This window comes from Gymnodraco acuticeps, unplaced genomic scaffold (genome assembly GCF_902827175.1).
Source record: "Gymnodraco acuticeps unplaced genomic scaffold, fGymAcu1.1, whole genome shotgun sequence".
NCBI lineage: Eukaryota > Metazoa > Chordata > Actinopteri > Perciformes > Bathydraconidae > Gymnodraco > Gymnodraco acuticeps.
In genome coordinates this window covers 1,350-26,652 of record NW_022991578.1, presented here as the reverse complement: position 1 = coordinate 26,652, position 25,303 = coordinate 1,350, and the positions used below count along the sequence as shown (strand labels likewise).

Here is a 25,303-nt window from a genome sequence, read left to right as displayed (position 1 = left end):
AGTACAACTGGGATTTCGAAGAGGAAGATATGTTTGGTCAATTCTTAATAAAAAGAAAAAACAAATTGAGCACTTGAGTTTTCATTAGCAGCGCCTAGCTACAGCTGCGGAGCTTCGGTCAATACCACTAACAGTCTATTTCCTTAAAATGGTACATATCGATGAATCTATATTTTCATCTTCAGGTGATTGAATCTTTATAATGTCCCTGTACAATAAGATTCGAGCATTTTGTAATCCAGTAAGGAAATTCAAGACCAGTAAATATTGATTGATTAAACAACACTAAATAAAATGTTAGTGTTTTCTTCAAACTCAAGACTCTCTGCTGCAGCTGTACCTTAAAGACAAAACAATTGTCTGATGATCTTTGTTGAACAAGGTCTGATTGTCCTGTACAATGTGGGGTATTTTTAAATACTTTACTAAAACACATTCAATATTATGTTAGACACAAGTTAGTTATTACTCACATATCAAAGTATTTTCATCTGCAAGAATAGCTGGGTGCTGCCTGGAGAGACTGATGAGAGGGACACAGGCTGGCGTTAGCAGCTTTCCACACAAAACCATCACATGTGCTCTTCCATAGTCCTCACTGTCCACTGGTGCTCTGTCAAAAGAGTGAACATCACAGCTGTCATGTTAACCCTTTGTTACTGTGAAGCTGACCGTTGAGCGGCCCAGACCAAGCAAGGAGGCAGAGGCAGAACGTCCAAAAATATAACCCGACGTGGGCATTTATTAAAATATGAACACATTACACACAGCCTCAATCCTGCTGCTGCTGTTCACGTGAGCCCAGCCTGCAGCCACCAGGATCTCACACACACACTCCCTTCCTAACAGACAGGGAAACAGAGCCTAAATACCCACACACACTAATCAGCAACTAGACACAGGTGAGGGGGGAGGAGACAACACAGGGCACCAGGTGCACACAATCCTTTAATAAATACTATCTCAATAATTAGTATTTAAAATGTGCAAATATGCCATACCAAACGGTACTGTGCAATCACGCTAATAAAGTGCAAAACTGTTCACTAAAGTGCTGAGTTACCAGGCCCGAAGCCGTCAGTTCACAGTGATGAAGTTACCTTCGTCACAGTTACACAACATACAACCAACATGTGTCAAAGGTGACCCGAATTAGTTTTAATTGTAAATATCTTTGCAATAAATTACTTTAAGCATTCAGGATTCCAGGTATTCCTCAATTAACCTGTTTTGGATCAACACCAATTCTAATTTTTATTTTTCCCTTTCTTACTTTTTTCTCATGTTTGTATCACTACACTTCTAAGTCACAACATGGGTCAAACATTACCCGTATTCTTTTGCTATGTTATTTCATGCATAGCTGAGTGTTTCTTTACTATACATTTTCAAAAATAATTAATTTTAGCAGTGATTTGGACCAAGCATGTATGATGTAGTAATAAAAAAAGTATTTTAGTTCACACAGTGTGACATTAGCTAGTCATGTTAGCTTGTAATATGTAGAGCAGAGCTAACTAGCAAGTTATCCGAACGTTAGCGGTTAGCTGTTTATGCTATGCTAGCTGTTGGCTACTGAACATTAACAAACTAGATTCCACTGTAAGAAAGCTGTGAAACTTTATATTAAACTTGCCGACAACACTGTGACACCCCGCTGCATGTTTATGTGTAATTCTCCCGTGTTGGAGACGAGAGGGTGGGGGGGCAGCACTGCAATAAGCTGTAAGCTAACGTTAGCAGCCACCTGTTCAACCTGATCTCACCAGAATGCGTGACTCCACCACGACTCCTTAACACCACAATGCGTGGTGGAGTCACGAACTTTGTTACATTTACGTGTCGGCACCACGCAAACAACCCCTATGTAAAGTGAATGAGGCTCCTTTGTCGTGGTCCACACACGCATTTCTACAACGTCCCGCAGTGAGCTTTTATTCTATACAACGTTTTTTAAATCTACTTTATAGCTTGTAGTAACTCACGGGAGGCTTCTTTTATTTTATTTGTATTCATAATTATTTTTATTTTTCGTCAGAATGTAAAAATTACATTAGTTACGAATTTTTGTTCTCAAAAAACTGCATTGTGTGTAATTCAACTGTGATTTTTATTAAATTAGTTAGTTTTTAAGGAAGGCCAGAGCTTCAGCTGTGTCAAATAGATTGTTCCCTTTAGTTAACGTTATTTAAAAGATAATGATCATGTCCCCTCTATTGTATTACGAGCATCCATTGGATAACGGAGAATTGTACACCCGGAAGTAAGTATTCTCCTTACTGTCGATTGATTTTACAGTGATATCTGCACTACTCATGGACTAAAAAACACCAGATTATCCTTATTAATTACACAACATTGATAGGTTTGAATTGCTTTTGTATTTTCCCCCTTCGATTCGGAGAAACAAATATTTTTTCGGAGTTTTAGGATGGCCGAAGACACTACACTACCCAGAATTCTCAGCTATCGTTTGGGACTACACCATGTGCTTAGCTTGACAAACCCCGTGATCAGTCCTCAACCTCTGTGATTGGATGTTGGAGTGGCAGTGCGCGAAGTTTACACAGAGCGTCAAAAAGGACTTTAAAATGGAATGAAACCCATCGACGGCACACTATTCAAAACAGGAATCGAACGTGTCCTACCCCCCCCCCCCCCCTTAGGTCACAGGCTCCTCCAACAGTGCTACGCAATAAAACAGATACACATAAAAAATAGTGAAATAGTGCAATTCCAAGTGATTGGAATATGATATATTAGATAAATAATTTCTAAGTAGCAGCCAGATGAATGTTATGGATGTTGTTTCTTATGGAGGACGGAACATGACTTAAGTATAAATAAATAAATGTATGAAGAAATACAGGAATAAATAAATAAATACGTAAATAAATAAATAAATACAGGAATAAATAAATACAGGAATAAATAAATGACGAAATAAATACAGAAATAAATAAATGTTGAAATAAATACACAAATAAATAAATAAAAGAATAAATGCATAAATAAATGCATAAATAAATATGGAAATAAATACATCAATGTATAAATAAATAAATAAAAGTCGAAAATAAAACAGAACACACGTTATTATATATCTTTCATTTATTTCTACATTTACGCAACATACATTTATTTATTTATGTATTTATGTGTCCGTATGCTAATGAGGTGGGCGGTCCTAACCTCAGTCTGAAGCAGGATTGGTTACAGGAGTGTGTGATCATTTCTGGCAGAGGGCTCTACTACTAACGCCTGGATAACCGCGCTGATTCGAATGCAGGAGCTTTACTGTTTAGCCCTTATCTTTATACATCCATGGTTTATCCACAGTTGTAAGGTTTATTTATGGATATTGATTTAAGAGCCATTGGAGATCATTTACGATCATTAGCGGACCATTTAGAGAACGGAGAACCAAAAGACTATGTCCAGTTTCGTGTGGAACGATGTATAGAGGACTTGGCTCAGCTCGACATGATGTGACTTGCCACACATCTATTGCTTCTGCCTGGCTCCAACAATTGGCGAATCCTGCTTCAGACTGAGGTTAGGACCGCCCACCTCATTAGCATACGGACACATAAATAAATAAATGTATGTCGCGTAAATGTAGAAATAAATGAAAGATATATAATAATAACGTGTGTTCTGTTTTATTTTCGACATTTATTTATTTATACATTGATGTATTTATTTCCATATTTATTTATGCATTATTCTTTTATTTATTTATTTGTGTATTCATTTCAACATTTATTTATTTCTGTATTTATTTCGTCATTTATTTATTCCTGTATTTATTTATTTATTTACGTATTTATTTATTTATTCCTGTATTTATGTACGTAATTTATTTATTCCTGTATTTCTTCATACATTTATTTATTTATACTTAAGTCATGTTCCGTCCTCCATAGTTTCTAAGTTCAGGTGTTTAATAATCTTATAGCCTGTGGGATGAAGCTCTCCCTGAGTCTGGTGGTTTTAGTCTGGATGCTGCGGTACCGCCTGCCAGACGGCAGCAGACAGAACAGTTTGTGGCTGGGGTGATGGGGGTCTTTTATAAGGTTAACCTGGTATTTTTACTCCACTACATTTATTTAGTTACTTTACAGATTTGGATTAATGATGTGAAATATAAACAACCCTTAAATCAGACTTTAGTTACACCTGAGTGAAATTCAGTGAAGGTGATTGTCAAGTGCCAACAATCAGGAGAGATATTTGATAGTTGGTGCTCGAGAAGACTAAATATTTATCTGCAGATCCGTTTAAAGCATATTCATTACTCGTTATTCTCTAATAGTTAATTAAAGACTGTATATTATGGCTATTTTGCACATCCCTTTCAAGATTTTCAAAGGTTTATTGACATATCATATACACAACAGTATAGTTATGCAATGAATGAAAAACTTGGGTTGCAGGTTCCTCAACAGTGCATTACAAGACATCTATCAATATGTGTGTATACCTCCACCATTAAACTGTCATATTCTGCACATTTCTTATACTATCTACATACATAAGAGTATAATTAATGTGTATAATATCAGTTAAAATAAATGCTTCAACATAGTTAACATTGCAGGAAAGTTGATTGTCAAGTTCCAAAACAAACCATGCAATTTAGACTTTGTCAGGCTTAATATTTATCTGTAGATAGATACCCCAAAGCTTTGTTCCTATTTAAAAGAAGACCTTAACCTAAAGTATTCTTTAATGTTTAAATAAAGCCTTATTAGTTAGCACATCCTCCTATCAGGCACTAAACTGTTTTATTAGATATCATTTGAGTATCTTCTTGATATTTTCTATTCTATATTTATATCATTGACCTTCTACTTTCCCACTATTTTGTATGTACTCTTAATATTTAAATGTTTTCATAAAATATAACACATTCAAAAGTGCTTTACACTTACACATTTTCTACAAAAATGAAAGACATTAAGAAAAAGGCATTTTAAACAGTCATTAAAAAGCAACACAATCTTCCTGCATTGCAATTACTCTAAACGTGTAATAACGTGCTTTAACCAGTAGGTGGTTTGGGTTAAAAAGCTGTCAAGTTTACAGTGTTAACAAAATAAAATATACTGCTGTTTCTGGTTTAGTTTACGACGAATATTATTTAGTTATTGTTTTGATATTTGTAACACAAAAGCGATGGAAAAAACCCATAGCAACACAGAAAAGATGGTCTTAACATGACCCAGCGGTCTAGTAGTTAATAAAAAACAATAATATCAAAACAAAATATTACTACTAACTTTATTGTGAAATTAAAACAGAACGGTAAAAGAATAGTTTCCGGTCTATTCTGATGCCCGATCTCTGTAGATAAATAAAGAACTACGATAGATGTGTAATATTTAATGCAGCCAAACCATTTATTATGTTTCATGTGGAACTACTTGAGCAGGTCTCCCTTGAAAAAGAGATCAATGATCTCAATGGGATTTATCTGTATAAATAAAGGTTTGAAATGAAATGACAATGCATTCATGTGATGACTTTCAAAGAGTAGAGCAAGCACTGCTGAATAAAGTATGATTTTATCTTTTACGAAACGTTTTTTTTCATATGGAATGCAGTTGGAGGTCAACCAATCACAGAGCTTGAGGACTGATCACGGGGTTTGTCAAGCTAAGCACATGGTGTAGTCCCAAACGATAGCTGAGGATTCTGGGTAGTGTAGTGTCTTCTGCCATCCAAAAACTCCGGAAAAATATTTGTTTCTCCGAATCGAAGGGGGAAAATACAAAAGCATTGTACACAATTCAAACCAATCAATGTTGTGTAATTAACAAGGACAATTTGGTGTTTTTTAGTCGATTAGTAGTGCAGATATCACTGTAAAATCAATCGACAGTAAGGAGAATACTTACTTCCGGGTGTAAAATTATCCGTTATCCAATGGGAATGGACGCTCGTAATACAATACAGGAGACATGATCATGATCTTTTAAATAACGTTAACTAAAGGGAACAATCTATTTGACACAGCTGAAGCTCTGGCCTTCCTTAAAACTAACTAATTTAATAAAAATCACAGTTGTATTACACACAATGCACTGTTTTTTGAGAACACAAATTCGTAACTAATGTAATTTTTACATTCTGACGAAAAATAAAAATGATTATGAATACAAATAAAATAAAAGAAGCCTCCCGTGAGTTACTACAAGCTATAAAGTTGATTTAAAAAACGTTTTATAGAATAAAAGCTCACTGCGGGATGTTGTAGAAATGCGTGTGTGCACCACGACAAAGGAGCCTCATTCACTTTACCCTATGTTGTTTGCGTGGTGGGGACACGTAAATGTAACAAAGTTCGTGACTCCACCACGCATGGTGGTGTTAAGGAGTCGTGGTGGAGTCACGCATTCTGGTGAGAGTCCTCACTAACACTAAGAAAGTGGATCACATCACTCCTGTTCTGAAGTCTTTACACTGGCTTCCTGTGTGTCAAAGAATAGATTTCAAAATACTGCTGCTGGTTTATAAAGCACTGAATGGTTTAGGCCCAAAATACATTTCTGACCTCCTGCTAAATTATGAACCATCCAGATCTCTCAGGTCTTCAGGGACTGGTCAGCTTTCTGTCCCCAGAGTCAGAACTAAACATGGTAAAGCAGCGTTCAGTTATTATGCTCCAAATATCTGGAACAAACTCCCAGAAACCGTTAGGTTAGGTTAGGTTAGGTTAGGTTAGGTTAGGTTAGGTTAGGTTAGGTTAGGTTAGGTTAGGTTAGGTTAGGTTGCCTTGCCTTGCCTTGCCTTGCATTTAACAACCTATTAATGATGCATACCAACTTAACGGGAAGAAACTCAGCTAACTAGAAGAATAAATGTAACCTTAAATAAAAAATAAAACATTCACAAACTAAGGATTATCTAAATACATATTTAACTCCATTACAGTTGCAGGACTCACCAGATCTCAAGTCTTCTGTTCTTTGTTGACGTCCCGATGCTCATATTTAACGTGTAGATGTAAAACGATCCTGATATGAATCCATAAACTCCTGCAGCAGACACACAGACAGCTGTAGCTCGCAGGAGGAGACCCGCTCAAACTGACGTGGATGTTTCAAATGTGAACGACAGGCGCGGACAGTTCTCATTGGCAGGTTTCTTCGATTACGTTTATATTAACCAATCAGGAGTGTTGTGGACCCATTCCAAACATGTCTGACTTGTCTGCCGTGTTTTGGCTGAATTCTATTTCAAGTGCCGTAGCTCTGGCTGTCGGCCAGAATCCGAAAACCATACATTATACTGTAAGACTAAGGCTTATTACTGTATATTGACCAATGGAAGAAAAAAACACAGCAACAGAACACATAAATAAAACAAGGATAACTGTGACTTATTGTTGAATAAATAACAGTGTGTGTTTTAAACCTTGGTCCTCCCTGCAGAGATTTCTCCACTTTCTATGATTTTTATTTGTTTTAATGATATTGTCAACTGTAGATGTTTACAATATAGTAAGTTAGGAATTTAATGAGAACATATTTATTTACTTTTATTTCAACATTGGATATTTTGTGTTTGTGGTGGATTCAATCGAATATTGAGAAAATGATTTATGTAAACATTGAAATATCTTAAAGTCTTATAATAGTAATACACTTTTATATTACGAGTTACATATTTAATTACAGATAATACTTTTTATTTTACGTATATCTGCATGTATTTTCTGAAAGTGCAAAAATACTGTAAATATTATATAGTACATTTACTGTAAAAAAAAGAAGGAAATAAACGTTATTTGTTGTTATTGTCAAAATACTTAAAATAATGTTTTGGGTTGTTAATTTATAGTTAATATCTGTCATTTTACAGGATTTTGCAAGTTATTTTAAAAAACATGATAATTACTATAAACATTTACAGTTATTTCCTGTAAAATGATGATCTTTTTTTACAGTGTAATAGACTGCAAAACAGAGTAGAGTACTGCAGACTCCAATGAGTTGTTTGTAACAGACTCACACTAACAATATATATTGTTATATGTCACTTAGCTTTAATCTCCAGTTGTAACAGATAATTAGTTACATAACAAAAGTGATCAACGTATACATACAGATGCAGTCACAGAAATTCTGGAGCATTTACATCAGAATACAAGGACAGTGACATTCATTCCGTTTAGAGTTCCATTCCAATATGTTGTATGGCTGTATATGGTTATGTAAAGGTTACATAATTTAATTTGGCACATAATCCAGTTGTAAAGATTTCAAAGGGATATACCCATACAGCTTTTGCAAAGCAGCTCAGTTCCACAAAATGATGTAGATTACTATGATTTTCTCTATTCCAATTTAAAGACGAGTTTTATATCATTCTATAGAATTCTATATAATTTAGTATAGGTTGCATCAGAGAGAACATTTCATGCATGTTTTCTTTGAATGCTATAGATTACTATATACAGATATGTCATGAGTCGGTTCTGTCCTATAGAATTCCTTAGATTGTTATAGTTTTAATTATAGAAATGTATAGAAAAGTACACATTTATAGTATTCTACAGAATGATCTAGAGATTTCTATAGTATTCTATAGAATTATTTAGCATGGCTTACAAATACAACTATATTCTATAACATGCTATAGATTTCTACAAGATTCTATAGGATTCTATAGGATGCCATGTTTGTACTTAGTACTTCTAGTACTACTTGCAAAAATAATATGAACTACTTTTACTGTGTACTTTTGAGTAATTTGAGTTTCAAAGTCCTCTCCAGAGAACAAGAATGAACATTTTTGTCAACTTTATTGTGGGATAAAAAACATTTCTTCCATAAGTAGTTTCTGAAACTGCCATGTTTGTACTTAGTACTTCTAGTACTACTTGCAAAAATAATATGAACTACTTTTACTGTGTACTTTTGAGTAATTTGAGTTTCAAAGTCCTCTTCAGAGAACAAGAATGAACATTTTTGTCAACTTTATTGTGGGATAAAAAACATTTCTTCCATAAGTAGTTTCTGAAACTGCCATGTTTGTACTTAGTACTTCTAGTACTACTTGCAAAAATAATATGAACTACTTTTACTGTGTACTTTTGAGTAATTTGAGTTTCAAAGTCCTCTCCAGAGAACAAGAATGAGCATTTTTGTCAACTTTAATGTGGGATAAAAAACATTTTTTCCATAAGTAGTTTCTGAAACTGCCATGTTTGTACTTAGTACTTCTAGTACTACTTGAAAAAATAATATGAACTACTTTTACTGTGTACTTTTGAGTAATTTGAGTTTCAAAGTCCTCTCCGGAGAACAAGAATGAGCATTTGTGTCAACTTTAATGTGGGATAAAAAACATTTCTTCCATAAGTAGTATAGTATAGTAGTATACTGTTGGGTCGCTTAATCTATAACCATACATCATATTATTTGTTATTTTTATTGTATATTAATAATATTAATCGTCAAACTACATAGAAGTTAAAGTTAACAAATACATTTAGTGGAGTAAAAAGTACCATATTTGCCTGGAAAATATAGTGGAGTAGAATTTATTTATTAATAAAGTAGCATAAAATGGAAATTACAGTGAAGTACAAGTACCTCAAAACTTTATTTAATTACAGAACTTCAGTTAATTTTCTTAGTTACATTACACCTCTTAATTTGTGGCATTAACAGATTGTAAAAATACCAGGTTAACCTCTGAATTGTGGAGTAGAATTACAAAGTAACAATGAGCTGTCATGTGGGTATATATTAATGCTGCCCATTATGGATACTGTTAGGGAAATAATTGTCCTATAGACTCCTAGATATGATGTACAGGACCAACCCTGACGTCTGTTTATCTCCTTTAAGGAAATAGGCTGCTTCAGCCATAATGTTATTGTTCCCATTCTGTGACCGGTCAACACGGTCACAGATGGTCTTTGTTGTGGGTGCACTGGGACACTTCCTTCTTTGTTGTTTGTGGACTCCAGGGTATGACATATTCGAGGCCAGTTTCCCCGGTGGGCCGGTGCTGTGTGTGGGCCGGAGGGCCAAAAAAATTAAAACAAATCTCTTTTTTTTGCCTAAATCCTACCGGCCCACATTTGTAAGTGTTCCGGCCCAGCCCAGCCCAGTGGGGTGTGGCCAGGGTTGGGTTGTAACGGAATACATGTAACGGTGTTACGTAATCAGAATACACAAATCAAGTAACTGTATTCAGCTCGCGTTACATTTGAAAAACGAGTAATCTGATTACAGTTACTTTCGTAAACCTGAAGTGAATACATTTTGGATTACTTATTGGAATTATTGGTGGAAAGATTTCCTCACAACATTTAATGTTCATTACTAAAGGTACAGCCGAATCATCACAGCCCACAAAACCTATTACCGCCGCAGATGGACCAAAAAAGGGAGCGTTTGAAAAAAATGTGCGGGTCCGCTCAGTGAAACAATAACAATGTAACATGGAGGAACAAAAGTCTGCGTTTAAATCGTGTGTGTGTGTGTGTGTGTGTGTGTGTGTGTGTGTGTAGAGGTGTGTGTGGTTAAAACACATCAGCCACACCGCTCTTTAGCCTTTCTAATGATTCTGAAGGTAAACACAGTGAAGGCGGTGCGTGAAAGGCACTGCGCGCTCCTCTTCTCAGAGGCTGAGTTAACCCTCCTGCTGCCTCCTGGTGCTGCAGAGATTTCATGAAGTGAAGGAGGTGTTCATTCTATAAAACAGCTGCGGGCAGCAGATACTTTGAGAGTCACAGTCACAGACATGAATTCATAGATCAAGGCAGACTGGTGCACACACTCTCCTGTTTTGCCAATCCGGTGCTTAAACAAATATAGCTCTACACCCCTGGCCGAAATGTCCTTAAAATGAAGTCCGAGTTCGACATTTTAATTAATGTCCTGCCAACACTGGCAGGACAGAAGGCGACACGCCCTTTCTAAGCCATGTCCTCACATCCCAAGCTGCATCCCCAACAAGTTTATTATGTTGTTACAACAGGGTTCAGGGGGAGTGACTGTACGGCTGTAACCCGTAGGATAGAAAAGGGGGAAGTGACGTCTGACTCAGAGGTCGCGCGGCTGTGGAGAAGAACATGTTGCCCACATTCTGTTACTGAGTTTAGGCTAGTTAGCTAGCAGGTTTATTGTTTTGGGTGCAGTCACTTTTGCCTCCACTTGCTGTTCAAAGAAATGTTGAAAGAAAAAGTTAATCTGTTTACAGTTCTGTTTTATATGGGTGTACTAGGAGCAGTGGGCAGCTATTGTACAGCGCCCACGGAGCAATGGGAGTGAGGGGGGAAGGGGGATGTCCGGTGCCTTGCTCAAGGGCACCACGGCAGGGCAGGAGGTGAACTGGAACCTCTCCAAGTAGAAGTCCACACTCCAAATGTAGGTCTGGTTGGGGACTTGAACCGGCGACCCTACGGCTCACAGTCCAAGCCCCTACTGACTGCCATAGATTTACTCCCTAATTTTGCACCAGATTGATGCATTTAACTTCAACATTTAAAAAAAAATCTTCTTTTTTGCTGCGCCGCGGCAAAAATAGGATTCATCCTAATTTTAGAGAAGCGCTGCGCCGAGCCGCTTCTGGGACGCGTCTGAGCCGTAACACGGCGCGTGTGGTGTAATAGCACCCATTGACTAGAGTGGCCGCGATCCTTACAACCGCCGCGGCACGGCCGTAACACGACGCAGACGCTCCTGGTGTGTTTTGGGGGTAAGATATGAATAGTTCAATTAAAAGCAGCGACAAAAAGAAAAGTCTTCAGCCTGGATTTAAAAGTAGTCAGAGTTGCAGCGGACCTGCAGGTTTCTGGGAGTTTGTTCCAGATATTTGGTGCATAATAACTGAACGCTGCTTCTCCATGTTTAGTTCTGACTCTGGGGACAGAAAGCTGAAGATATTCATAACGAACGTAACGTGGTAGAAAATACGTTACTAGCTAAACGTAATTGAGAATGCAGTTTAGTTCTGTGGGAACGTACTTTTTAGGAGACAGGGTTGAGCAGTCAAACATGGTAGTGGAAATAATACATTCTCTAGGAGTGAATTTGCCATTGGATTGCTGAAAAAGTAGACAGTAAAAGTAGTTCATATTATTTTTGCAAGTAGTCCTAGAAGTACTAAGTACAAACATGGCAGTTTCAGAAACTACTTATGGAAGAAATGTTTTTTATCCCACAATAAAGTTGACGAAAATGTTCATTCTTGTTCTCTGGAGAGGACTTTGAAACACAAATTACTCGAAAGTACACAGTAAAAGTAGTTCATATTATTTTTGCAAGTAGTCCTAGAAGTACTAAGTACAAACATGGCAGTTTCAGAAACTACTTATGGAAGAAATGTTTTTTATCCCACAATAAAGTTGACGAAAATGTTCATTCTTGTTCTCTGGAGAGGACTTTGAAACTCAAATTACTCAAAAGTACACAGTAAAAGTAGTTCATATTATTTTTGTAAGTAGTACTAGAAGTACTAAGTACAAACATGGCAGTTTCAGAAACTACTTATGGAAGAAATGTTTTTTATCCCACATTAAAGTTGACAAAAATGCTCATTCTTGTTCTCCGGAGAGGACTTTGAAACTCAAATTACTCAAAAGTACACAGTAAAAGTAGTTCATATTATTTTTGCAAGTAGTACTAGAAGTACTAAGTACAAAAATGGCAGTTTCAGAAACTACTTATGGAAGAAATGTTTTTTATCCCACATTAAAGTTGACAAAAATGCTCATTCTTGTTCTCCAGAGAGGACTTTGAAACTCAAATTACTCAAAAGTACACAGTAAAAGTAGTTCATATTATTTTTGTAAGTAGTACTAGAAGTACTAAGTACAAACATGGCAGTTTCAGAAACTACTTATGGAAGAAATGTTTTTTATCCCACATTAAAGTTGACAAAAATGCTCATTCTTGTTCTCCAGAGGGGACTTTGAAACTCAAATTACTCAAAAGTACACAGTAAAAGTAGTTCATATTATTTTTGCAAGTAGTACTAGAAGTACTAAGTACAAACATGGCAGTTTCAGAAACTACTTATGGAAGAAATGTTTTTTATCCCACAATAAAGTTGACAAAAATGTTCATTCTTGTTCTCTGGAGAGGACTTTGAAAGTCAAATTACTCAAAAGTACACAGTAAAAGTAGTTCATATTATTTTTGCAAGTAGTACTAGAAGTACTAAGTACAAACATGGCAGTTTCAGAAACTACTTATGGAATAAATGTTTTTTATCCCACATTAAAGTTGACAAAAATGCTCATTCTTGTTCTCCGGAGAGGACTTTGAAACTCAAATTACTCAAAAGTACACAGTAAAAGTAGTTCATATTATTTTTGCAAGTAGTACTAGAAGTACTAAGTACAAACATGGCAGTTTCAGAAACTACTTATGGAATAAATGTTTTTATCCCACAATAAAGTTGACAAAAATGCTCATTCTTGTTCTCTGGAGAGGACTTTGAAACTCAAATTACTCAAAAGTACACAGTAAAAGTAGTTCATATTATTTTTGCAAGTAGTACTAGAAGTACTAAGTACAAACATGGCAGTTTCAGAAACTACTTATGGAAGAAATGTTTTTTATCCCACATTAAAGTTGACAAAAATGCTCATTCTTGTTCTCTGGAGGGAATTATGCCATTCTCAAAAAGTACACAGTAAAAGTAGTTCATAGTATTTGTGCAACAAGTTTATGAAGCAATAAGTCCTAACATTATTCTCATAAATTACCCTGTTCCTCAATCGCAAATAATATAATTGAACCACATGCCATCCTTTACTTTGAAATCCTCACCGGAAGTGTTCCTGCACATACGAAACGTCCAGCTTCCCAGGGTTGTTTTATTGCATTATCGTACACCTGTAACTAATCGCCCACTCGAAATACAGGGGCGGCTGGTTTGACCACGCAAAAGTGAAAGACGGCTGGTTTGACCGCAGTTATATTTAGCGGAGGAAAACAATTGTGACATCACTTACGCGACTCAGGGATTTGTAGTCTTTCTAGTTGCGTATTTTTCATAGTCTTATATTTCAACAGTTTTACGACAAACTGTGACTATTTTGACATGGAAATGATTTTTTAAGATTGACAAACATCATATGTGTAATTCGTGGCACAATTCAAACGGGATCAAAAGATAACCTTTCTCTCTCCATTGACTTCAATACATAATATTTTCGAAATAAGGTCCCATGGAGGTCCACCGGAAGGGGAGGGACTTCGCCACTCTATAACATTTCACAGAATTTAAAGATCAAGCAAAATGAGCTGAGGTTTAAAGTGTCATGGAAAAATGACTGAAAACGTATGTCTTTGTGATATTTAAATATTTTAATACTAAAATATTTTTACAAACATCTAATCCTGTTGTTCACCTTATGTTGTTTCAATTGTTAATCGATAAAGAAAAGAAAATGTAAATGATTATAGCATTGGGTTACAACTTTAAAAAGGTAAATGGGTCCGTATTCTTCATGAATATAGATAATATAAGGAAATGTACTTCGTATCAACCAAACTGATCCACAGAAAACGTCTGTTATACATATTAGCAACAAACTAACACATTGGAATGTTTTAACACTAACAATATGTTAGATAAAACTGAACAAATGCAGTAAAACACAAGGTTCCGAGTGAAAACCTGCCAGTGGGCTTTTGTGTGTCCAGTTTTCATGTTCCTGGTGTGAGCTGTGCACTCGTCCTGTTCCCCCCCACAAGGCGTGGTTTTATGATTTAAAATGTGTTAATAACAAATGGGGGAAATAAACCTTTTTGCAGTAGCAGCAGTGAAATCATAAACAGCTAAATACATAACATCTTTAGTGATTATACTGTTGGGTTTAAGGGTTTCAAACAGAATCAGATTAAAAAGTGCATTAGTTTCCTCCTTTGTTTCTCAAGCAGAGAGTATATTACCCAGCAGAGTTTGGGTGACTACATCAGACGTGCTACACGTCACAGAATCAAATTGCTGCAGTCAAAGATGCACTTCTGTGTGCAAATATTCAGCAGATACAACTTCATACACCAGGAGAACAACACTCTGCCTAAAGTACTGTTACTGATAATCCTATGCAGACAGCACTTCAATGTAATTCTGCTTCATATTGCATGCTAAATAATAAAAACAAATGCCTTAACACATGAAGGTAATTGTAGGGCTGATTTAGAGATTCAAGGTCAGCAGCAAACATGCAGATTCCCTGGGCTCTGCACAGATGTGAAAGTAAAGCTCATCATGTTGGAACTGATATCAGCCTGAGGAAGCATTATGGTGGACAGAGTGACACACTGAGGCAGAAACCAGTATGTGTTGTGATCTTAGATAAGAATGATAAGCACTGCAAACTGGTCACATCCAAACATTTACATCCACAGATTTATAAAGATTTCAATGCATACAGTATGTACATATTTCTATATATAAATAGACATGTGGAATGTATTTCATTTACATTAGCAAAGGCAGGTAAAGGTAGAGCATGTCCTCCGGTCATCATTAACATAGCATTCACTTATTTGATCACATTGTTATATTATCTAAATGGACAACTGTAGACTAAATGAGTTTTTTTTAAGTGGGAGGTGGGGTTCCAAACATTTGCAGCTGACTCAGTTAATGGATCTAAATGTAACATCAAAGAAAGATTTCAGAGAACAGCATGTGTGTGAGGTGATTAAAGAGACCATTCAGAGATGCAGTAGAGAATTGTACAGTTTTTCCTACTTTCCCAAAGTCAAAAACTGATTGAGTGGGTGGGCACCTTTTCCTAAGCTTTGTCTGAGTAGAGCAGACAGTCTCACACTTTGAAAATCCCTTTTGATTATTAATTGGAATTATTCAAATGTTACCCTGACCTGAGCCTCCAATGTAACATTTACGAACAATATTTATACAATCCTGCAACAAGCACAACTGCTGGATTGGTAGACCTTAACTCTGGTAAGCAATAGCATTTGAGGTCTACCAATCCAGATGAGGGGGGAGGATTTGAGGGCAACGGCTGCTGGGATGTTAACTCGTATCAATAACAGTTTGCCTGCCAGGTCGTTCTTGATAGCCCTCCAGCCCTAGCCACACGGAGACGGTTACGAAAACTAACCGAATTCGATATCAAAAAAGTCTTCCGTCCACACGCAATCGGCACCAGAAACGTGTCCGTCCACACGAGACCGGTCGACCCGCTGTAGTACATATGCCGGGCCTGTAAGTGGCGCTGTACTTCTGCCACAAAATACACCAAAAGCAGCGAAGAAGACTTCCCGAGAATGCTATTGCCATGTTGCCCTTCTGTTTATTCTCCGCGGTGGATTTAGCAGCAGAGGTGGGGAGAGGCAGGACGCTGGCTCTTTTTCTCCCTCCCCGAAGCAAGCGGGTGCTCCTGCTGTAAATCTCCCCAGTAGTCCACCAGCAGATGAAAAACACCCGCCTCTTCCAAGGGACGAGGGAACCGAGCGACAGAGTTTCCGTTATAATTGTTTTCTGCCGGTCAACATGTCGGTTAAAGTTGAAATATTCCAAAAAAAATGATATAAGTGCCGGTCAAAGGTCTTCTTTGTTATTTATTGAGCTTTAAAACAAATGACTAACGACTCTATATAGAGTGCCACAGTGATGCGTCCTAAAACCAGGAAGTAAGCTGCGCATGGGTTCCTTCGACAAAAAAGCAATGCAATTTCTCCATAGGATTTTGGAAAATAGCTCGAAATAAGGTCTGTGGTTGAGACATATTTAAGAGACGGATCACGTTTTGTTCCGGCGGATAATCTCCACATGTCTACCCTACTTTTATAAAAAAAAAATGTTTAATCAACTCCTGAACAACAACAAAAAGCCGGCGTTGTATCCAGCTTGTACACAACGATGTAGAAACTTAACAAGCAGCAGTGGTCCACTGAAGAGACCAGCTACCTACTGGGAATCTGGTCTTCCGAAGAGGTACAGAGGAAGCTGGAGCACAATCGGCCATTGTTGTTGTTGTCGGTGTCAGCTGTGAGGGGTTTCCGCGCGGTTTGGCTTTATGAAGCAGGCACGCAAACGATTACGTCATGACGCAAACGATGACGCAATGACGCAGCACCAGTCGGACTCTGGGCAGTGTGAAAAGAGCCGGAGCTAAACCGAAGAGCCGGTTCTGAACCTGAAAAGCTCTAGCACGGAGCTTGAACCGGAGTTGCGTTGGTGTGAATGAGGTATTGATGAAAGAGAACTGTAGCGTCTCCCTGTGGCTAGGGCATGATGACAGTTTTGTTAACAGATTAGTAGGCGCTGTATGTACTATGCTGTTATCCTGGTATAAGACTGAAGAACCAGTACCAGTCTACCATCTTGTAAAAGTGATTCCAATGACAGTGTAAAGAATTAAGAAGCAAGTATGCTTTTACAGAGAAATTAGAGCAAGGAAGTTTCATTAAATGCCCAACTTACTTTTGAAGTGATTAAAAAAAACTGTTAATCGTAATTAATCCTCCATCACAAATTGGCAAACATGTCAGTGTTAGAACATTTGGAAAAATGTGGTGTGCCATTGAACAGATAGTCTGGATTCCCTTGTTTTTTTTAAAGTTGTAAAGTAGTCTTTTAAGAATTGTATACATTTTCCATCAGACCATAGATGCACACATTCCTTTCAATTCTATAATGAATATATAAAATGATGTACACTTTTCAAGCAAGGAAAATGTGTGATGACAATTTGATGAAAGAAAATCGGCAGAGGGGCCTCAATCTCTAAATGTAGATACATTTAGATCCTTTGACAGAAATGTGAACTATTTGTCAATTTGGCAGGTATTATTAAATAAACTCACTGGTACTGAAACCAGCTTGGGTAACCTGTCCCATCGTTTAATGACACACTCATTGAGAAGCCCTCTGTGATTTATACTGAAAGAATAACCATGTGACCGTTAGCAATGAATGCTGCACCACTCGTCCAGTAAAGAAGTCACAATGTTCTTCTGTTCTGACAAACAGAGTCGTGTGAATCATTGTAGAAATGATCTAAGATAACAGTCGAGTCAGTCTGTCACGTCTTCTAAAACTCTCTCACGTCCTGACATGCTAACTCACTGTGATGTTTGTCACAGAAGAGAAATCAGACTTCATGTAGACACTTAAGAACCACAGTACGAGTGATGTGTGTCAGTTTACTCTCTGTAACATATGGCCACAGGTCCATCGGCCTCAACCAATGAGAAGGAAATAATGTCATTTAAAAATCAACAATTGATTAAGAACATCCTGTGCAGCCCTTCTCTGTCCCACCGGAGCAGATGAACAGTCCTTCCCTCACAGAGCCAGAAAACCTAGAGAGGCTGTTCAGAGTTTAAATCTAGAGCTGCTCAGTGATGGGAGCCCGAGCAGAAAGATGTTTCCCTCCTTCGGTTTCTTTCTCTCCACAGCTTCAATTCTTGCTGCTGCTACTCAGCTCCAGTTCGTTGAAGGCCGGATGGCACCCTTCAGAGAAGGCTTTGATCCAAACCAGGACATCTAAAACATTTAACACAGCAGACATCAGGTTAAGTTAGGATGCAACTCTTTTAATAAATGTACTGTATATATGGGTTCATTTCATTGAAGTGCTCTAAGTGTCATTAACCAAATCATTGCACAGACAGGTGTTTGAAGCTGCAGACTGAAGACCAACCTTGTACTCCAGAGTTTGTTTCAACATGTCCTCTTCCTCACGAGAGAAGTTCAGCAGCACAGACACAGCGCGTATCAACTGGAATGCCTGACAGAGCAAAACACACAGATTCAGACTTGGTAACAGAACCAGGGTCAGTCAGTCAACAACCAGCTGACAGAGATTATTTTAGCCTACCTCAGCCTCTCTACATGACATAAATTTGAGTACGACGTGTTTGAGATACTCAAAGTTGATTTCTCGTGAGTCGTTGAGGTCGGAGGTGTTGGTCACCGTGGTGTTGGAGGTGGGGGGGCTAAGCGTGGATGCTGGTGGCGGCTCTGGATAAACCCTCTCTGGTTTTTCTGCCCGGCTTTCTGGAAACTTCTCCTTCCCTTCGGCTTCTGGTTCAGGCTTAAGCTTCTACAGAGCACAACAAGTAAACACTGGTCGTTCAGAGAGTATTCAAACCTCTTCACTTTTCCCATTTTCTTATGCAACTGCCTTACACTGAAATCAATCTACTTCAACACTCCATCAGGAACAAGTAAGAAGAGGATTTTAGATGGACTGGGCATTAGACGGGGCTCTGGCTGGGCCACTCAGAAACATTAAGAGCTGTCCAGATCACATGACTTGTGCATGTTTCTCCAATATATAAAGAACAGGGGGGACTGGCCACAGACGCAAGAGATTTTTCTTTCAGTCTTTTTTAAATGATTTTCTCTCCTGTATTTATGACTAAAGTACCAGTGGAGAAAAAGCCAAAACAAAGACACAACAGATGTAACAAAACACAATATATGTTCATTGTGTTTGGAGTGCTGGAGACATTAAAACTCACCTAGAAACAAACACATGGTGATGGAATTAGTAGAAACACTATCCAGAAAAAAAACGGTCAACATTTGTAATCAACCTGTTTTCATAGATGACATTTTTTAAAGAAATAAGAAAGATTATCTTGGAAAAAACTTTTTTGAACCTGTTGTACATGCATCACTAGAATATTGTTCTCAATTGCCTCTCGGGGCTTCTGTTCTCTCTTATCATGGGGGTTCACAGTTTGCAGACATATTGTGAAAAGGAAACAGTGAACCTAAGAAGATCTTCAGTGTGTCTCACCAGTTCCTTCTGCAGCGTCCTCTTCAGTTCTGCCAGTCTCTGCTGCAGCTGCTTGATGGTCTGCAGAACAATGACAGTGTGTTCTATGTGTGTCTGCAGGTATGCGTTCATTAGGAATAATTGTTTAAAAGCTGGAGGAACAGAGTGGAGTAAAAAGATAACCAACCCTGTTCTTGTCAGTGAGCTGCTGCTCCAGGTCTCTGTTGACCTTGTGGATGTGATCTAGGTCATCCACCGTCACACTGCCGTTCTGATCCTCCTCACACACCTCGGGGCTGTGGAGCTGCTCTGTCAACGTTTCCACCTCCACCTCCAAGAACGAGATCTGAGCAACAGAAAGCAAACCACACGGACCAATCCTTCAAGTTCCATCAGTGGCACTGACCCAGTGTTTGAAAGTAAGTACATCTATTGAAGGACTGTACTCACTGCAATATTGAAGTACTTCATTGAGTAGTAACATTTCAAATACTTTTACTCCACTTTCTTTAGAAATTAACTATTGTACTTCTCACGCTACTATATTTTGACTACATAGTTTCTAGTTACTTCGGAGGTAGCACGGTAGCTACAGTGTAGTTATGGCAATGCAAATTGAAGTCTCATGCTTATTATGATATATTATTATGGATTAAGATGCCCAAAAGTATACAAAGTAATTTAAATAAGCTACACCTTAAAATGTAAATGAACAACACATTAATTATTATAATCCCGCAATACAATACAATACATTTGGCATAATGATTATTTTCAGTTTTAGTGTTTCAAATATAATTTGATGCTAATACTTTTTAACTTCTACCTAATGAATGCATGCATTTAACTGGTTACATACTTTTGAAAAGGTAAGGGTAAACTGATGGTGGCCCATTCAAAGAGAATGTAATAAATGTATTTACAGGTATGAAAAACTAAATGGGAAATTAACATTATTTTGAATGTCAAACTTATCTCTTAATGGAATAGTTTGGATGTTTTGTGTGCCGACCGCCATGTTCTGTAGGTCATACACTGACTATGGATGAGTAACTCATAAAACCACACTTCACAACACCCAAACTATCCTTTAAAACTTGAGCTTCTAATATTGAATACTGGTCTTCCTGAATGTATTTTTCGCGTTAGAAATGACAGGATGTGCCATACAAGAGTATGAATGCATGTGAGTGTGACCCTCTGTGTGTGTACACTGAGTGTGACCCTCTGTGTGTGTACACTGAGTGCGACCCTCTGTGTGTGTACACTGAGTGCGACCCTCTGTGTGTGTACACTGAGTGCGAGACCCTGTGTGTGTACACTGAGTGCGACCCTCTGTGTGCGTACCATGAGTGTGACCCTCTGTGTGTGAGACCCTGTGTGTGTGACCCTGTGTGTGTACACTGAGTGCGACCCTCTGTGTGCGTACCATGAGTGTGACCCTCTGTGTGTGTGACCCTGTGTGTGTGACCCTGTGTGTGTACACTGAGTGCGACCCTCTGTGTGCGTACCATGAGTGTGACCCTCTGTGTGTGTGACCCTGTGTGTGATACTGTGTGACCCTGTGTGTGAACCTGTGTGTGACACTGTGTGTGAACCTGTGTGTGACACTGTGTGACCCTGTGTGTGTGACCCTGTGTGTGACCCTGTGTGTGTGACCCTGTGTGTGAACCTGTGTGTGTGACACTGTGTGACCCTGTGTGTGAACCTGTGTGTGTGACCCTGTGTGTGTGACCCTGTGTGTGAACCTGTGTGTGTGACACTCAGAGGTCGCATTAACCGAATATTTTCCGTCAATGACGGATTTTTTCTAACAATGACGGAAAAATCTGAAAGCAGTCCGTCATTTTGACAGATTAGAACACAACTCAGCGCCAAAATGCCCACCAGCGGCCCACATTATATTACATCCTCAGTGGCCAGGTGGACTGAGGGCGATCTACTGTACTCTACTGTAGTCTGTAAATATTTAGTCATTCACACCCCTGTCCAGTTGGTGGCGAGTGTGTGTATATTAAGTAGCTATTGTCTAGTCTTGTTTTTGACCTCGTTGATTACCTCGTTGTTTAACTGGCTTTAGCAATCACAAAATGTCACGGCAGCTGATCGTCCGAAGCTTTTTTAATAAGCCCAGTAGTTGTGATGATGTGCATAAACGAGATGAAAAGAGGGATTGATGCGCTGGAGGATGAAGGACAAGCCAGTAAGACTCAAACTGACAGCGTTCAGACAGCGGCAGAGGGGCAAGCCAGTGGCAAGGAGTTCAAGCGGGAGTACCGGGTTCAGTGGGAGCAAGAGTTTAAGTGGCTGAGGAGGGGAGATGGCAAAGTGTTCTGCAACATCTGTAGAAAAGCTAAGATGAGTAACGGATTTGTCCGAGGGTGCACGACGATGCAGAAATCAGCGTTCAGGCTACAGCAGGTCAATTGAGTTGTTCTTGTACATTTTTTGTTCATATTCTGATTGTAATTGTCTCATTTGAAACGATGGCATTGTTCGTGATTTGCCTGTTGGCACAGTGGGTCGTGGTGTTTTTAAGCGGCCTCTGCCCCCCTCTGCTGTGCTGTCAGTGCAGGAACAAAGAAATCATTCATGTTCGTGTTTCACATGAAAAAGTGACCACGCGGGTCGGTGGCTCTGTTCATCTTTTTTTTTTTTCTCCATGCCCTTAGAAGCTCTGTATGAATCATTAAAAAAAAAAATGAAATGAATGACATTTGCTGCTCAGTACCCAAACATAAATAATTAAATATGTCTCATCCTCAATCATTAAAACATGAAAAATTAAAATGATGGATATAATGGATTATGAACGGAAATTTTACGATCCTGGTCAAAAATGACGGACACGAAAAAGTCTAATGCAACCACTGGTGACACTGTGTGTGAGACCCTGTTGTGTGACACTGTGGTGTGAGACCCTGTGTGTGACACTGTGTGGTGAAGGACCCTGTGTGTGACACGTTGTGTGAGACCCTGTGTGTGACACTCTGTGTGTGAGACCCCTGTGGTTGTAGCACCTGTGTGGAGACCCTGTGTGTGACACTGTGTGTAGACCCTGTGGTTGACAAACTGTGTGTGAGACCCTGTGTGTGACACTGTGTGTGAGACCCTGTGTGTGACACTGTGTGTGAGACCCTGTGTGTGTGACCCTGTGTGTGTGACCCTGTGTGTGACCCTGTGTGTGACCTTGTGTGTGTGACTCTGTGTGTGACACTGTGTGTGAGACCCTGTGTGTGTGACCTGTGTGTGAGACCCTGTGTGTGTGACCCTGTGTGTGACCTGTGTGTGACCTGTGTGTGACCTGTGTGTGTGACCTGTGTGTGACCTGTGTGTGACCTGTGTGTGACCTGTGTGTGTGACCTGTGTGTGACCTGTGTGTGTGACCCTGTGTGTGACCTGTGTGTGTGACCCTGTGTGTGACCTGTGTGTGACCTGTGTGTGTGACCCTGTGTGTGTGACCCTGTGTGTGACCCTGTGTGTGACCCTGTGTGTGACCCTGTGTGTGTGACACTGTGTGTGAGACCCTGTGTGTGACACTGTGTGTGAGACCCTGTGTGTGACACTGTGTGTGAGACCCTGTGTGTGTGACCCTGTGTGTGTGACCCTGTGTGTGTGACCCTGTGTGTGACCCTGTGTGTGACCCTGTGTGTGACACTGTGTGTGAGACCCTGTGTGTGACCCTGTGTGTGACCCTGTGTGTGACCCTGTGTGTGACCCTGTGTGTGACCCTGTGTGTGACCCTGTGTGTGACCCTGTGTGTGACCCTGTGTGTGACCCTGTGTGTGTGACTCTGTGTGTGTGACCCTGTGTGTGACCCTGTGTGAGACCCTGTGTGTGTGACCCTGTGTGTGTGACCCTGTGTGTGACCCTGTGTGAGACCCTGTGTGTGTGACCCTGTGTGTGTGACCCTGTGTGTGTGACCCTGTGTGTGACCCTGTGTGTGAGACCCTGTGTGTGACCCTGTGTGTGACCCTGTGTGTGACCCTGTGTGTGACCCTGTGTGTGACCCTGTGTGTGACCCTGTGTGTGACCCTGTGTGTGTGACTCTGTGTGTGTGACCCTGTGTGTGACCCTGTGTGAGACCCTGTGTGTGTGACCCTGTGTGTGTGACCCTGTGTGTGTGACCCTGTGTGTGTGACCCTGTGTGTGACCCTGTGTGTGAGACCCAGTGTGTGACCCTGTGTGTGAGACCCTGTGTGTAGGTGCTGACCCGAGCTTGGCAGGTATCGAGATGCTGAGTCTGGCTGAGCAGCTCCTCCCTCAGGCTGCTGAGCTGGGAGTCTTTGTCCAGCTCCACCTGCGCCAACTGCACTCGCTGCTGCTCCACCTCTGCCTGCAGCTGCTCCAGGGAGGCCTGCCGGCACTGCACCTCTGCGACACATACACACACAAGCACCATCATTTATGAAAAATGTATGTTTTATTAAAAGAACCATTTAAAATCCAAGACTTTACATATAACACTTTTATACTGACAAAACCTGCAGAGTGACTAGCAACATAAAGAAAACTTACTGTTTTAACAATGTTTTAATTGTCTTGTGAAGTCCACTTCTAAGATGATTTGGCTACTCTGTGCAAGCATTTCAATTTAAAAAGCCTGTAACACTGCTCTTAGATCAAAGATGCTTATAAGTATTCACAGCTCCAGTGTTTTTCAGTCTTGGAAGGTTGGAAAAGAAACAGCGTTGAGACCATCATGTAACGTTAATTCTCTCTCATGAAATCCATGCGTTTTATTTCATGTAGAGTAAAAGGCATATTACTGTGAAATCAGATGACTAGTTTCTGAAGGGGAACTGAAGCCAAAGTCACACATACAACAGTGATGGAGGCAGCCTTGGACAAGCATCCCCCGTTGTCTGTGATGTTAGAAAATATATAGATTTTCTTCTTTTCAATGGACTCAATACAACAAGACAACTTTTTCAGTTCCCCGTTGAAACATATAGATTGTGTAGCTGTCCCACAGCAGGAGAAAGCCGTGAAAATACTGTACAAGTACCTCATACAACAGAACTGCAAAACAATCCCAATTAACCCTTTAACCTGACTATGGAAGCACAGGACCTTCAGGTGGACATTTCTTTAAAGGATGTGAAGAGTGAGAGCTAGTGTGTGTGTGTGTGTGTGTGTGTGTGTGTGTGTGTGTGCGTGCGTGCGTGCATGCGTATGTACCACTCTGAAGCGTTTCGATGTCTTCTTCTTTCAGTGATAGCTTCTTATTGACAGTGGACACCTGCTGCAGTGAGCTTTGCAGGGATGCAGTCAGCTCTCCAACCTGACACCAAGCAAAGGAAACACTTTTTATTACACTGCACAGCTGTTACACTCACACACAGGATGACAAGCCGCTCTGTATTTCTTTTACATTGTCTTACACTAATAATAATAATAATAATAATAATAATGCATTTCATTTTTTTATTAGAGTGCTTTTACAGGTGCTCAAAGCGCTTTACAAGTACACATTACACATATTAGACATGTAAGAGCCATTACTGTGGACATTACCCACAGGAGCAAATGCGGGTAAAGTGTCTTGCCCAAGAACACAAC

The 25,303-nt window shown here is 39.3% G+C and overlaps 1 protein-coding gene across 1 annotated transcript; it reads right to left on the bottom strand.

The window, feature by feature from the left end:
- Positions 1-17,562: 17,562 nt before the first annotated feature.
- Positions 17,563-25,025, bottom strand: LOC117533690 (golgin subfamily A member 1-like; the record flags this gene model as incomplete). Its single annotated transcript, XM_034197589.1, is given in 7 exon segments — positions 17,563-18,501; positions 18,659-18,745; positions 18,836-19,060; positions 19,763-19,822; positions 19,929-20,087; positions 23,955-24,115; positions 24,923-25,025. Coding segments are annotated over 7 exon segments (861 nt in total), but the record flags the coding sequence as incomplete, so codon positions are not given.
- Positions 25,026-25,303: the final 278 nt, after the last annotated feature.